This window comes from Dreissena polymorpha, chromosome 3 (assembly GCF_020536995.1).
Source record: "Dreissena polymorpha isolate Duluth1 chromosome 3, UMN_Dpol_1.0, whole genome shotgun sequence".
NCBI lineage: Eukaryota > Metazoa > Mollusca > Bivalvia > Myida > Dreissenidae > Dreissena > Dreissena polymorpha.
The window spans coordinates 86943844-86959425 of NC_068357.1; the positions used below are offsets into that span (position 1 = coordinate 86943844).

The following is a 15582-nucleotide window of genomic DNA, read 5'->3' on the forward strand; positions in this document are numbered from 1 at the left end:
AAGCAAGTTTTGACAAGGTTAGTCGCAAATGAGTCAGAATGATTCGGATCTTACCCGACGCCTCATTGGATGCAAAACGATGTCGCAAAACAGTAATTTGTTAATGTATGCAACAATCGAGCTAAAATACATAGAGAACCGTATATTTAAACGACTGGATAATTTTTGTACACAAATTTAATTCATGCACACAATTTGAAGGACATGAACAAATATATTTTACGACAACTTTTGGAAAAACCCAACATTAGCCAATCAAATTGACGCTTTCAAACGTTGTTAGGGCATAGCAAAGAATTTGTTTAGACATGGCAGCGATAGACTGATTTGAAACCTAATGTTTTTATTATGTGTGTAATGGGAAGTTAACTAACACATATGTAAGTCATTTAATAGTGTATTTCTTAAACAAATGTCTCATTTATTATTGTGTTGTTTTTTTTCCATTTATATCCTATGCCTTATGAAAAAAACTGAACATGCTTCATGTTTTTGTTTATTAAATAACCTTAGGGTAAAGTGATCGTGAGTCGGACAGTGTTTTCAGTTTCGAACGATTTGAGCTATATTTAGAACTGTCAGGACGGTTTCTTCAAACTGGTACCCAGCCTATTATTCCCTCTACGCATTTCAACCGTTTTTGCACGCAAAACGGTTTAGATTGCGCCTATATGTGTAGTTGAATACAGCTACTCCAGTTCGATTGAGAGTCGGACAGTTTTGATATTGAGTCGGACAGTGAGAGATGTCAGAGTAAATGGCCATATATTATATGGTTTTATACTATTTTAAGTCAATAATGCAAAAATATTTGTTCTATTAATGCTTTTTCAATATTTGGTTTATATTGAAATGAATTAATCTAATTAAATGATGTAAAATTACTTATATACTTACGTTATCGACCAGTGGTTGCTACACGCGCTTCTAAGCTTGGCGACCCGGGTTCGACTTCTCTCCCGAAGCATACAAGTTCGATTGGTGGTTGCCATACTAGACCAGCGAGGTTTTGCTAAATTTATTTTCACACTATTCAAGAGTATCAGGTTAATATTGGGCAACTACATAGTTACGATGCCTTGCTTAATGCACTACGTGAGTTAGCGTGTGTGAACATGAACGTCTATGAAGCCCATCGGGTATCGAAAACAAGTTGAAGATTAAAGATTCGTGTTTTCAAGCTAAAGACAAATACAATGTACAGCATAATTTCTAATTCGTATTTATGAGTAATCCAGTTACAAAACCACTCAAACATGTGTGTACGCGACTTTTTTTTCTTTTGGTGCATTACATGTCATGGCCGTGTGCCTGTTTGCTGCAGTTATCTGAGGGCTTCGCAAGGAGAACTCAGGGTTCCGAGCTTTCAACTTTATCAATATCCACAACATATCCAAAGGCCTGCCACGCTTAAACGATGCGCCTTTCTGAGCAGCAAAAATCCCCACGTACCTTAAAATGTTACTTTTACTAAACCCAAAACCCCTGGCCGCTTATGAAGTGGCGGCCTCAATAAGAGCCTTTTCATCAGTCGAGGACATTTTGTGCTTTTTACCCCGGGTAGCGCCGTGCTTTACCAGTCACCCTATCAGGCAAAGACGATTTGGGAACATTATATTCATCGCGGTGAACAGACATCCCGATTATATAGAGCCACTGAAGTATAAAAAATTAAGCCGATACGTTTTAAATACATTTATTTTATTTATTGGCAAATATAAACAAACATAATGAATAAAACATTGAAAATAAGAAACTGTCAACTGTAGCTGCACTGTCAAATTTCACAGAATGTTAATAAATTTTATATATGTATGAACTCTTTAATATCTCAGGCTCAGCTATGGAGTCTGCATCTGTTTCGCAGCAACGAAGCCGATGCTGCAATTCTGAATCGGCCCGCGCAGCTTTGAAAACTTTTCTGGGGACATTTTTGGCCCGAAGGTAACACGACCCTTTTGCAAAATTCAATACAGTCTTGAGCTGAAGGGCATCTTCACGGCGAAGATAATATCGGCCCTGGTGCAGGTGTGAGTCTCCATAAACTGCAATCGCATTACAGTCCTTTCGGTTACCAGGTTCATGGCGACAATAATGCAATGGACCGACTTCTAGCTGCTTCGCACCTGTATGGTGCATACCGACAACACAAAACTTGCGAATTATCACGTTCTTCATCCTATTAATTACAAAGTGAAATACGACAGCACAAACTAATAACTACAAATGCAAACAGTGTAAAATAGTGGTAAAATCCTATTATTACCAACATAGCCCAATTTCTCACATGATATTTTTGTATGTATAAACATCGTAATATATCAACGAATTTCGGAAAGCGCAACATGTAAGAATTTGGTTTACGTGCTCATTTTATGCTGAAAATTAACTTTTAAACAAAAGTAGTAAAAAAAACAACACTTTGCACAAAGTCATTAGAACAATCTAGCACAGACCGAGTAAACTGTTTGATGAATGGAACATATAAGAGCTATTGGACTTGTCAACATTTGCATTTAGTTCAACGTAAACCCGTAATAAAATAGGCTAATTTCTGTATTTGAGACCTATCTATAAACTTTCATATGTAAATATAGGTTAAACATTGTTTATTCACAACTGACATTGAGTCTGACAGTGTCCGACTCAATATCGAATTGCGTTGTTTTGCTGTCCGACTCAATATCTAAAATAGTTCATGTTGTCGGTGGGGAAATTTGTTGATCAATCTAAAGAAACTACGATTAAACTTAAATTTAGTTTACAAAATGATCATAAATCTACAGCTTTAACAATGATGTCAATTGCTTAAACAGATTTTAAAGGGGCCTTTTCACAGATTTTGGCATTTTTTTAACTTATTCATTAAATGCTTTATATTGATAAATGTAAACATTGGATCATAAAAGCTCCAGTAAAAAATCAAGAAAAAAATTAAAAAAATGAGAAGAACATTACCCGGAGCAGGTTTCGAACCAGTGACCCCTGGAGTCCTGCCAGAGTCCTGAAGTAAAAACGCTTTAGCCTACTGAGCTATTCCGCCGAGTACATATTCTTGACGTATTTTATACGTTATATAAGCAATCTTCGTAGTTTCACAAAATTTAACGACAAAAACAGAACTCTCCAAATTATTCAATCGTTTCGCGTTGCAACGCTTTATAATTTTTAGCCGGATTTTTTTCGAAAAAATCTCGGCTTATAGATTGATGTTGTCGGGCGGGCGGGGGGGGCGGGCGGGCGGGGTGGCGGCGTGCTCGAAAATGTTAAAGTTCTTATTTCATGGTATAACTTTGGTATGCTTGGACCTAGAGTCTTCAAACTTGACATGAAGGTTGGCCAGGATTAACAGATGACCACTGGTCATTTCAAGGTCATTCATTTGAAGGTCAAGGTCACTGTGACCTTCAATATAAAAAATGTTAAAGTTGTTATAACTTTGGTATGCTTGGACCTAGAGTCTTGAAACTTGACATGAAGGTTGGCCATAACTAGTTAGTAACCACTGGTCATTTCAAGGTCATTCATTTGAAGGTCAAGGTCACTGTGACCTTGAATGTAAAAATGTTAAAGTTCTTATTTCATGGTATAACTTTGGTATGCTTGGACCTAGAGTCTTCAAACTTGACATGAAGGTTGGCCAGGATTAACAGATGACCACTGGTCATTTTAAGGTCATTCATTTGAAGGTGAAGGTCACTGTGACCTTCAATATAAAAATGTTAAAGTTGTTATAACTTTGGTATGCTTGGACCTAGAGTCTTGAAACTTGACGTGAAGGTTGGCCAGAACTAGTAAGTAACCACTGGACATTTCAAGGTCATTCATTTGAAGGTCAAGGTCACTGTGACCTTGAATGTAAAAATGTTAAAGTTGTTATAACTTTGGTATGCTTGGACCTAGAGTCTTGAAACTTGACATGAAGGTTGGCCAGAACTAGTAAGTAACCACTGGACATTTCAAGGTCATTCATTTGAAGGTCAAGGTCACTGTGACCTTGAATGTAAAAATGTTAAAGTTCTTATTTCATGTTATAACTTTGGTATGCTTGTACCTAGAGTCTTCAAACTTGAAATAAAGATTGGCCAGTACTAGAAGATGACCACTGGTCATTTCAATGTCATTCATTTGAAGGTCAAGGTCACTGTGACCTTAAATGTTAAAATGTTAAAATTGTTATAACTTTGGTATGCTTGGACATAGAGTCTTCAAACTTGACATGAAGGTTTGCAAGCACACTTAGATGACCACTGGTCATTTCAAGGTCATTCATTCTAAGGTCAAGGTCACTGTGACCTTGAATGTAAAAATGTTAAAGTTCTTATAACTTTGGTAGGTAAAAATGTTAAAGTTCTTATTCCATGTTATAACTTTGGTATGCTTGTACCTAGAGTCTTCAAACTTGACATAAAGGTTGGCCAGTACTAGAAGATCACCACTGCTCATTTCAATGTCATTCATTTGAAGGTCAAGGTCACTGTGACCTTCAATGTTAAAATGTTAAAATTGTTATAACTTTGGTATGCTTGGACCTAGAATCTCAAACTTGACGTAAAGGTTTGCAAGCACACTTTGATGACCACTGGTCATTTCAAGGTCATTCATTTCAATGTCATTCATTTGAAGGTCAAGGTCACTGTGAACTTAAATGTTAAAATGTTAAAATTGTTGTAACTTTGGTATGCTTGGACCTAGAATCTCAAACTTGACGTAAAGGTTTGCAAGCACACTTAGATGACCACTGGTCATTTCAAGGTCATTCATTTGAAGGTCGAGGTCACTGTGACCTTGGATGTAAATATGTTAAAGTTGTTAATACTTTGGTATGCTTAGACCTAGAGTCTTCAAACTTGATATGAAGGTTGGCCAGAACTAGTAGATGACCACTGGTCATTTTAAGGTCAAGGTCACCGTGACCTTGAATGTAAAAATGTTAAAATTCTTATTTCATGGTATAACTTTCATATTTATGTGTCCAATCTATCTGCTAAAACTGGTGTGATAGAAACCTTTTGGAGTGATCATAAGGCTGTCTGGATTTCTGTGTAGGTATGTGAAAGCAAAACAATAAATAGTATTATTTCATCTAAGTTTATTTTCTTACATTTGATAATGAAATTGATGGAAACTTCAAACAATATGTTACTAATTTGCTAATAAAAAAATTGAGATCAAACTTTCCTAATTGTCAATTCAAGTTCATATTTGTGACCTTAAATGTTATTGTTGTTCATGTATATGCATGCATTCAAAACATAACACAAGGTTTGCTCATGCCTTGAAAAGTACTTACATTTCATTTTGACCTTTGAACAATATTTCAGTAATTTAAGTATTGCATTGACAAAAACACGAAAGGTACTTTCCTGTCATTTAAATCAAAAATCCGGCTTCAATGCGGTCATCTCCGACCGCGGAACTCTTGTTAGGTTTTAAAATCGTCAAAAGATGCATATAATGGCTATATTAGAGCATGGTTAATGTTCAGTATTACTGTTTCCTCACTAAAACGAAAACTTACGAATCTGAAACAACTTTTTTCAATTTTGTCAATTTACCAAAGCGTGAAAAGATCCCTTTAACACTGCTAGACTGTTTCAAACGCAAACAAAACTTACTTCTTTTGCGTTGTCAATTTTGAAATTCGCGCCCGTGAAGGTATTTTTAGAAATGAACTTCAGGAATGCTGGGAAGTACGCCACAAAAGAGAAACGACTTATTTTATTGGTTTAAATATTTATTTCGGTTAATGTACACTTGTTTACATGCTGAACTGTCTAAAATCGACAGAAAAACGGGTCCAAAAACGTCCGACTTCAGATCGTGTCCGACTCTAGATCACTTTACCCTAATTTAATGTTTAAATACTGTTCTTGCATAAATGGTAATTGTAGTTTTATGTCTGTCATTTGTTTTCAATTATGATATATATCATTGTAAGTGTACATGCATATGATTATTTGTGTTTTGTTCTTATTGCTCAAGATGAAATATGATGTATTTGTTGTATCCTCTTTGTGCAGCCCTATAAGATCGTGTACTTTTTTATGACGTAAACTTCTAAGGAACATTCGAACAAAAACAGTTCACTTTTGTAACGTGAGAATTTCCACAGCCGATAAGACAACATCAGTAGGAAAAAAAAAATATATTATATAAATTGTCCGTTTTTCTGACCTCGTTTCAAAGAAATAGCCTAAACAATATTTAAAATCTGCACATTTCCTTCACCAGACGGCTATGTTTGTCAATGTTTTGATCGTAAAATGTTGTAAGAGTAGTTTCCCTTTGAGGCCCGTCTCGAATTTGTATTGTGCTCTCTGTACTTTGCATTACAATAAGATTAAAGTATGCTGTGTAAGCGAAAAAATTTAGTCCCAAATAATGACACGAGACCATGCGTTAAGATCGTAACCGGTCTATTGCGATAAATGTTCTCACTGCGTCAATTTGGGATTTTGTCACAAAACAACTGTCATTAGAAGGAATGACAGCTTTTTATGCCCCCATTGTGAATAGAATTTTATTAAGCCATTTTCCGTTAGTAAATACACTTTATCTAGACCTCTGAATACAGTTATCTCAGTGCATATTTCGTGTTTATGAAGACCAGTTTTGTTTAAACCATTCTTTTCAATACAGTTTATTCACGAAATTCATCTTAAACAACACATATTTAATACAAATAAACACAAAGTCACAAAAACATATATCAGTTATTTAAAACACATCCCAAGGTCTCGCTGTGACATCATCAAAATTGGTGCATGATCTTATAGGGTAATTCTGTGTGACGCAGACTATGATGTACATGAATGTTTAAAGGTACGTAACTCCATTATTTTTATCTGTCAACCAACATATTTCACTCCTTATTTGTTAAACAAAAGATGAATCATAAAGTATATATCAAGTTTAGTTATTGTCTAATGATTTTTTATGAAAGATATGCTTTTGAAGTTTAAGGTGCACGAACTTTTAGGTTTAGAGTCAGAATTGTATTATGTTAGAAGACCTTGTTAAAAATAAGAAATGTATTATATAAATTGCATATTATGTAATTTCATCTGATGTATTTCTTAACAAGTATACCTTCCGTAAATAAAGATTTTATTATTATTATTATTATTATCCTATCACTTTTATTCCTTTTTATGGTAGAATCTGCTAAATATTTGTTTAGCATCTTTAGCTTTAGACACTTTAATTATTGTTCGCTTTTTTGAAATTTATAAGTATTTCAGTCATAGAAAATGTTTATTAGATACAGTTTCAATATATCGCTGAACATGTATTATAAAGAAGCAAAACTGACAAGAACTTCAGACATGGCGTCATCTGTTTAATACAAAAAGTTAGTCCACATAAACAGACTCCGAGAGCCTTTGATGTTGAACATGCCAGAAATTTTCAGGTCCGAATCGGGACATGCCATTTAAAATGTTGCGACATTTGACCTTAAACGATCGATCATGCCACCTTAACTGCAGTCAGTAATCAGTGTATTACTTACAAAACCTCATTATTTCTGGCAAATATTGACAATAAATGTGTTTAAGAATTTTATGACAACAGACATTCTCCATTTTCCGGAAGTAAACACACATGTGCAGTTGTGCACTATGCGGATGAATCCATAACCTGAAATCTGGGGCGTGCCTCAATTTGAGTTCAATTTGGGACAGAGGCATGCGTAATCGTTCAATGCGATGTACCCCATGCATCAAGCACTGTTTTTATTCAACCAATCATCAATTAATTCTAAATTTAGATTGATGTAATATGTACAAATTATTTTCTGAAAATCAGTCAAAAAGAAAAGTAATTTTATGTGAAACATCAATTTTTTATCAGTAAGCGCTAAATTTGTTTGATATACAGGTTTATGACAGGTTTTTTAAGCCTAAGGTGGTATAATATACAGAATACCGCGTAATAATATCTTTATGATTATGGACTTGCTTTTGGCCATGAAATACAAAAGAAGTCTGCTTTTAATTCAACGATGCATCTCTCGCAAGCAATAAGTGACCCCTATCATAAAAACACCATGGTGTGAATGCTCGATAAAATCAATAATTTGCTGATAGATCGCTGATAAGGTGTCAAAAACAACACTGGATCACTCGACTAGTAGATATGGTTTATTAATAGGGGCAATAAAGGGATTAGCGATGGTACATGTAATTTAAGCCAGACAGAGCTTGAATAGCGAATTTGATTGTGACCTTATAGAATGTTTGTCGTTTTTTACGAATGTCTGGACAAATTGTGATTTCAAGGGTCACCAGTTTTGCAAACACTTCTTGTGTGAAACAGCTGGGGCAGTGCTTTCATGTTTTTTATGTAGCATGGTCTAGAAGGGAACAAAGTTTGTTCAAATGATGACCCCTGGTGTGAAAGGCTTTAAAGAGACTAACATTGAAAGATACATTCTAATTATGCCCCTTATGCAAGATGCAGCCCCAAACCTTGGTATTGTGTATAAAATTACTTACGGTAGCTACAGTTTCTTAGGTTTCTTAGGTAAGCATTAAGTGATCCTCATGTGTTTTCAGTTGTAAATGAGCCTTATGCTAAGAGAAAATCGAAGGTTGTATCTGTCTGCTATTGAAACCCCTTTCCTTGATGGCAGATGCTTCTAAAGACAAGTGCTCAGAACAGCTCAAATGTAAAACGATCAATGATGTTTTGCTATTTCTATAAATTTGTAGAGTTTTTTGGAGATTACATTATTGTCATAAATAGTTTAACATTATGTAAAATTAATGCATTACCGGTACATGCCTTTAAACAAGAGGCTTTATATACATACATTTATGTTAACATTTTAATTTAGAATGTAATAAAACTAATATATACATGTATTGTTTTTACTAAAATATGCTTGTTGTGGTCTAATTATTGTGATGATTTTGCTTTCAGGTAAAATGTCTATGGAAGGAGGATTGCCAAAGTCAGGTAATACTTAAAATGTGTAAAATAAACCTTGTAATAAAGCAACTTGTACTCTGTGAGCATCGGCAGCCGGCGATTTCACCGGTTACATTTTATCTTAAGTCTCGTTTAAATCAGTAAGAGTAATTCATTTCGCCCTTATTTTCAAGTCAATAAAAATGATACCAGCAAAGCAATTCCAGCAAACACAATTTATTTCCTTACACCCGTTATAGATCCAATGCAGTAAAATTTTAAATGGCCACTGGCTTATCATGTTACAAGTTTACATATAGAAAATGGCCCAACTCGGCACTCACATCAAAAATCTTTTATGTACACCGAAAGCATTGGCAGGTGTAAATCACAGCTTGCAGTTTTTTAAGCCTTATGTTTTATTGATGTCGCTCAGTAACACTGTTGTGATTGTCAACAACATGTGTATTTAACTGGTTTTATTGTTGTTTCAACTGGAAATATGATTGCAAGGTAACTATAATGTTTCGTTTTGAAGACAACAATTGCGAGTAGATGGGGTGTGTACATGTATGCAAATATATGAAGCACTTGTTTGGAAAACCCTCTTTTAAAGGTATTCAAATTGTTCCTTTCCATTGCATGTTTAGGTCACCAGATCTAAAAAAGTTAATAAATGAAAACTTTAAACATTCTCATCTCAAAATCCTCAAGAGGGAGTGCTTTTTATATTTGATGTTTTTAATAACATCTTTTGGTAGTCCTCTACCAAGTTTCCTCAAGTCATACCCCTTGTGCGGTTAAAACTGGCCCCAGGGTTCACATATTTTATGAGATTTATATAGTGAATAACTTTAAAAAAATATTCTCTGAAACCTCAATGGTGAGGGGTTTATTATTTGATGTACATGTATAACAACTTAATGTGGTAATCTATCAAATTTGTTTAAATCATGTCCCTTGGGTCAAAATTAGCACCGCCTTAGGGTTGAGATATTTTCCTTGTTATGCATTTAGGTAAAACTTAATTTTTTTTCTCTGAAACCAAAAGGCCCAGAGGTTTGTTATTTTTTCATGTTTGAACAAGCCATACCCCTGGTGCCAACACGTACCAGGGGTCAAATAAGTTATAAAGACTTAGATATAGTAAATAACTTCAAAATCTTCTTCTCTGAAACCTGAAAGTTATTTATGTTTCCCTAAAGGCGACACTTCCTGTGACAGTCGAGACTCGGCAGGCAGTGGCGGAAAAATGAGCTTACTCGAGCTTTTAACAATCACTGATGCAGCGACCAAGGCTATCAACAGGTCAACTCACTCTGCTAGCAGCCATGGCAGTCATAATTCACAAGGCTCTAAGAAAACCAGTGAAGATAAAGTCCTTGGGCTATCTCAGAACAGTGATAGGTATATTTGAGCCTTGTTCTGAGAAAACTGGGCTTAATGCATGTGCGTGAAATGTCATCCCAGATTAGCCTGTGCAGTCTGCACAGGCTAATCGAGACGCCACTTTCCGCCTAAACTTGATTTTCTGTAAGGATGGACTTCCTTGAAACTAAAAATACCATAAAAGCGGAAAGTGTCGTCCCCGATTAGCTTGTGCGAACTGCACAGGCTAATCTGGGACGACACTTTACGCACATGCATTATGCCCAGTTTTCTCAGAGCACAACTCATTTGAATAATAATGCTACCTGCACATGCTTCTGTCTCTGTAACTTTATGCTTGTTTGCCTCTATATCACATTTGTTTTAAAGTTTTCCAACGAATTGCTTTGTAAATTATGTTCTATAATTATCATCTAGAAAGAGGAATTACTTTACTCTTTTTTTTTACATAGTTAAAATGCAGTTTTCTGTTTATTGTACATTTGATCAAACATATAATTGTATTAGCTATGCCAAGGGCGATGCCTGTCAAGTGTGTTTTCAATTTGATAAAAATCAAACTGACTTCACATCAGACTGATTTCATACACAGGCAAGCACTCATAATGACAGAATGTGCTTCCTTTATGCATATGAGCCTTGTTCTGGGTGAACTGAGTATAATGCATGTGCGTAAAGTGTCCTCCCAGATTGGCCTGTGCAGTCTTCACAGGCTAATCAGGGATGACACTTTCTGCTTTTATGGAATTTATATTTAAAGAAGTTAATTCCTTAAGGAAAGCCAGTCCTGGCAGAAACCGTCGTCCCTGATAAATCTGATAAGCCTGAGAAGAATGCATAGGCTAATCTGGGAAGAAAATTAATGCACATGCATTAAGCCCTGTTTTCTCAGATTGAGGCTCATATACATGTAGATGTGGTTTCTGTTATGTTCATGGGAAGTAGGGTTTGTAAATTGAAGTGATTGTCCTTTAAGCACTTTATGATCTATGATTGTTGTAATTGAATGGTGAATGGGCACACTACTAATGCTACCATATCTATTAAAATTGTATGATCGGTTGCTACCAGTATTCAAATTTCTGGTGATAACTGTGCTTCAATTGTCTGTTTTTGTGTGTTGATCCAAAAATATGGAAAATACTGATGTACAGTTTTGCTATTGTTTCTTTAGTGTGCATATTAGTATTAGTAAAATCCTAAAGATTTTTAAAACGTGTGAAAATGTACTTAAGGTCGGAAAAGTCGGCCCAGTCTGTAATGTCCAATCAGTCTCGTGCCAGTGGTGCCTCTGTCCGATCACATGTGAGCGAGGTGTTGGTTTCATCCAACCAGAGCGCAGGCTTGGGTGTGTCTCAGAGGAGCGCAAGATCCGCTCTCTCGCAGCATAGCAACCGGTCTGTAGGGCCAGGGCACGACCCAGATGATAAGGTTAGTCAAAGACTTGATCTTATGTAACTTTTTGCACAAATTTTACTCATACAGAAATCATGATTGTTATTTGAAAATTGGATGTGCTTGTTTCCATTCTTGTCTATTGCATGACAGCTCTCGGTTAGTGAAATATACTTTAGGTTTGTTGATATTCAGCAGGGTTTTTTCAGTGTATATTACAGAGGTCAATTAAAGGCCTCTTCCCAATGAACAGTTTCTTTAAAATCATAAAACTTGCTCCATCTTTTTATCTCCCAAAATCAGCTACTAAAGCTATATTGATTTCTACAATTAATAGACTGGAACCTCTTTCCAACAAGAAGAGAAAAAGCCTTGTTAAATAAAATATAATAATACTGTAGTAATTCTATTGTATTCTGTCAGACTCTCCAAGAAACCAGTCAAGACAGTGGTGTCGTCAGCAAAACACAGACTGCTCAGCCCTCGTCTCTCAGGAATGAAGTCCCAGGGGAAACCTCCGACGTGAGCACTACGGCTAGTGACATCCTTATTAGGTCCACACATGAACGGAGCATGCAAGTGGTAGAAGTTGTGAACGAAAAGACCCAAGGTGGAACAAATGGCCATTACTCTAGCAGTGGCTCTTCAAAATGCTCCAAAACATCACTTGGCGTGGACAATTTTAATTCCAGCGGACCGCAAAAGGTTAAGATTTCGAAGAAGCATTTGCGAGAAATAAAGTCTCCTTACGATGAAGACAGCCCTCGTACATCCGTCTCCAGCGATGGAAAGGTGCCGTCAGCCTTTTTTTCAAGCAAAATTTTATTTTCAATGTATAGTGTTACAAACATGTATGTTATATATGTAGCAGCTCAGGTACATGTACTTGAAGGGTGTATTTAAACATAGTTGTAATCAAACATTCATATGCAACACATATTACAAAACAAAACATTTTAAAGAAGCTAACTTTAACATACTTACTTAATAAAATGTTGCAAATAAGCAAATACTAGTATATGAAATATAACTTACGTGCTGAATTGGATTGTGTATAATTCCCTGATAATGCAGATTTAACAAATTACAGGTGCCATCAGCCTTACTGAAGGAGAGTCTCAAGGAACCGCTGAATGGAACTCAAAATGGACGACGATCGGCTGATAAGGGAGCTGTGACCAGCTCGAACGATTCAAACGGTGAAAAGGGCATCGTGATCAGAAAACACTTTCCGGTAGATACAGATGAGGGGGAACAGTTTAAAGTTGAGAAGGTGAGGAAATCAGCTGATAAGCCTTATGAAGATGTCAACTTGGCGAAGTCCAAATCTAGCTCTGATTCCTCTAAGTCTAAATCAGAAGCCTCTAAATCAGATTTTGATAAGAAATCACAGTTTATTGCTGCTAGTCAGCACAATCAAGTAGGAGTCTCCAAGGCAACCGCTGCCCCAATGGAGCCCAAGGGGAAGGGTATGAGCCCACCAAAGTATCGTGTTGAGAGGCACACTCCCCAGAAAGTGCAGCAGAAAGCCTCTGACAAGACTATCATACCAGAGAAGAAAAATCTGCTCCAAGATTTAGAGGACAGCGTTGAAATAATAACGTCTCATGGTATAAAATAGTTTGAATTTTTAGCAAAGCTTTATTATTTTATCTGCTGATTTTTGTTCATTTGCTTACGACTTTAATAGCATGTTTGTACTTTTCATTGAGGTAATGTGCATAATGCTTAAGACTCATAACCAGTATTTAAAAAGTATTCTCTTGTATAGTATAGACTGTTGCTACATATAATAAATTGAAACTTCAAATAAGTATTCAGGGTTTGCATGCTTGGTATCTGAAAGAAAATGTACCATAAACTATCCAATTGCAAGAAATCTTGATGAATTGTTATGTTGGACTACTAGTAATTGTTAAATCAAATAATAGCAAACTGCTTATGATACTATTTATATTGGCATTTAATGTTAGTTGGCTGTTATCTTAACTACAAGTATTTTGCACATTTTGAATTCATGAAGCGTTTGCGACAAGTCTTTAAGCTGATTCTTCTTTATGCAGCAAAAGCTCACACATTTTTCCAATAAAACGACTAAAAACACAATTTGTGTGTAAATATTTTCATCAAAACCTCAAAAACCAAAACACCCCAAGCCTCTCAACACAAAGCCATAGTTCATTAACTGTTTATTTCTTTCTCAGCACAAGACACCAGCAGTGGGAGCAGCCAGCCAGAGATATTTACCGTCCCAGAGAGAATCGTCACGGTTTCAGCCACAAACTCTGCCTCCCCCAGCTCCACATTAAGCGACGGTTCCCTGCATGCGCTGCCTCCACCAGTGACCTTCCACAGTGCGGGGTTCAAACTGCGGGATGATGTCGGCAATAGTGGGGATGACAAGGCCAAGTCCTTAGGTTTGAATAATGTTTTATTAGCTTACTCTAGCAGCTTTTAGGATTATAACATTGTATGCACCTTCACATGGGAAAACTGTGCTAAATGCATGTACATAAAAGTAGTTCCAGAGAAGCCTGAGCAGTTTGCAGAGGCTCCTTAGGGACGACGTTTGCAGTTTTTAAGGACAGTTTCTCTTAACCCTTTGCATGCTGGGAAATTTGTCGTCTGCAAAAATGTCGTCTGCTGAATTTCTAAAATTAGCATTTTCTTTGATTTTTTTCAAAGAACACTATCAGAATAGCAACAGTTTGGATCCTGATGAGACGCCATGTTCTGTGGCGTCTCATCTGGATCCAAACTGTTTGCAAAGGCCTTAAAAATTCGGTTCCAGCACTGGAAGAGTTAAAGAAGGTCTCTTCTAAATGAAAATCCTGTAAAGGCGGAAAGTGTTTTCCCTGATTAGCACATGCATTAACCTAGTTTTTCCAGAACAAGTCTGGTATGGTTGTCTAAATTCATGCTTCTGGGGTCAAAATAACCTCACATTGGTGGTAACCGGGTTCGATAAAATCTCTGCCGAGTTTAAAAGGGTTGCGGTCTGTTAAAAAACATGGCCTGCAGGGGTTGCATCTTTGTCTTATATGGCTTTAGTAACACATTCTGAACAGTCTAGAAGTCATAGTCTTTTGTTCAATCTCTATAATGAAACTTTGTAAAAACTCTAGAAGTTACAATGTTGGCCCAATTATCATAAAACTTGCTTGAACATTAATTTGTTCTATTGATATCTTAGTCAAGTGCAAAAATGGGTCCAATCCCTCAAAAAGAATGGCCAGGGTTTGAGGCAGTTTTTCACATGTGGATATAAAAATATATTTTAAACAGACTAGAAGAATTTTTTGTTGTTCTATCATCATGAAACATGCTTTGATCATTTGCTCTTATGATTTAGGAGTTTGAAAATGGTTCAGCGCCATAAAAAGGCATGGCTGCCAGAGGATGGGGAGATTTTCAAGCAAAGCTTCTCAGAACATTTAAGTTTCTGGGGACCAAATAACTGTGTGTGAATTTGCAGTAAAATCGTTGTTAAGACCATTATTATATTCCTTTATTTCTAAGGAAAGTAATTGTTTGTTTATAGCATACGTGTGTGACAGTTCCTGTGATCTGTTGAAGTTGGCTTAGTAGACCCTGGAAAAGTGTCAGTAGGTTAACCGTTCACCGTTTTGATACTCATTTTGATACAATTGTTGTTCCTTAGAAAGTCAAATAATGTTAAAGATGTTTCGTACTAGATTCAAGTTTTTAAGGCTACATTTTCAAACCAAAGGTGCTGATGCGCTGCAAACAGTATAAAACCCCAACATACTGCGGATTACTCTCAGGCTGTTCTTATTATATGCTGGTTGCATATAGAAATTTTACCTTTTGCTTCTAACGGGTTAATCGACTAGCTTGCAAATATATTACTGATTCACATTACTG

At 36.1% G+C, this 15582-nt stretch overlaps 1 protein-coding gene across 2 annotated transcripts in view; it reads left to right on the top strand.

Moving 5' to 3' along the window:
• The first annotated feature begins 284 nt into the window (after window positions 1–284).
• The window catches only part of LOC127875117 (TALPID3 protein-like), a 159351-nt gene continuing 144053 nt past the window's right edge, over window positions 285–15582 (top strand). For both annotated transcript variants that reach the window (XM_052419939.1, XM_052419940.1), the window contains exons 1-7: window positions 285–380; window positions 8926–8961; window positions 10119–10320; window positions 11538–11733; window positions 12121–12489; window positions 12788–13307; window positions 13902–14114. In XM_052419939.1, coding sequence (XP_052275899.1) covers window positions 8931–8961; window positions 10119–10320; window positions 11538–11733; window positions 12121–12489; window positions 12788–13307; window positions 13902–14114 — 1531 coding nt within the window. In that variant the 5' untranslated portion in view covers window positions 285–380; window positions 8926–8930. The remainder of the gene's footprint in view (window positions 381–8925; window positions 8962–10118; window positions 10321–11537; window positions 11734–12120; window positions 12490–12787; window positions 13308–13901; window positions 14115–15582) is intronic.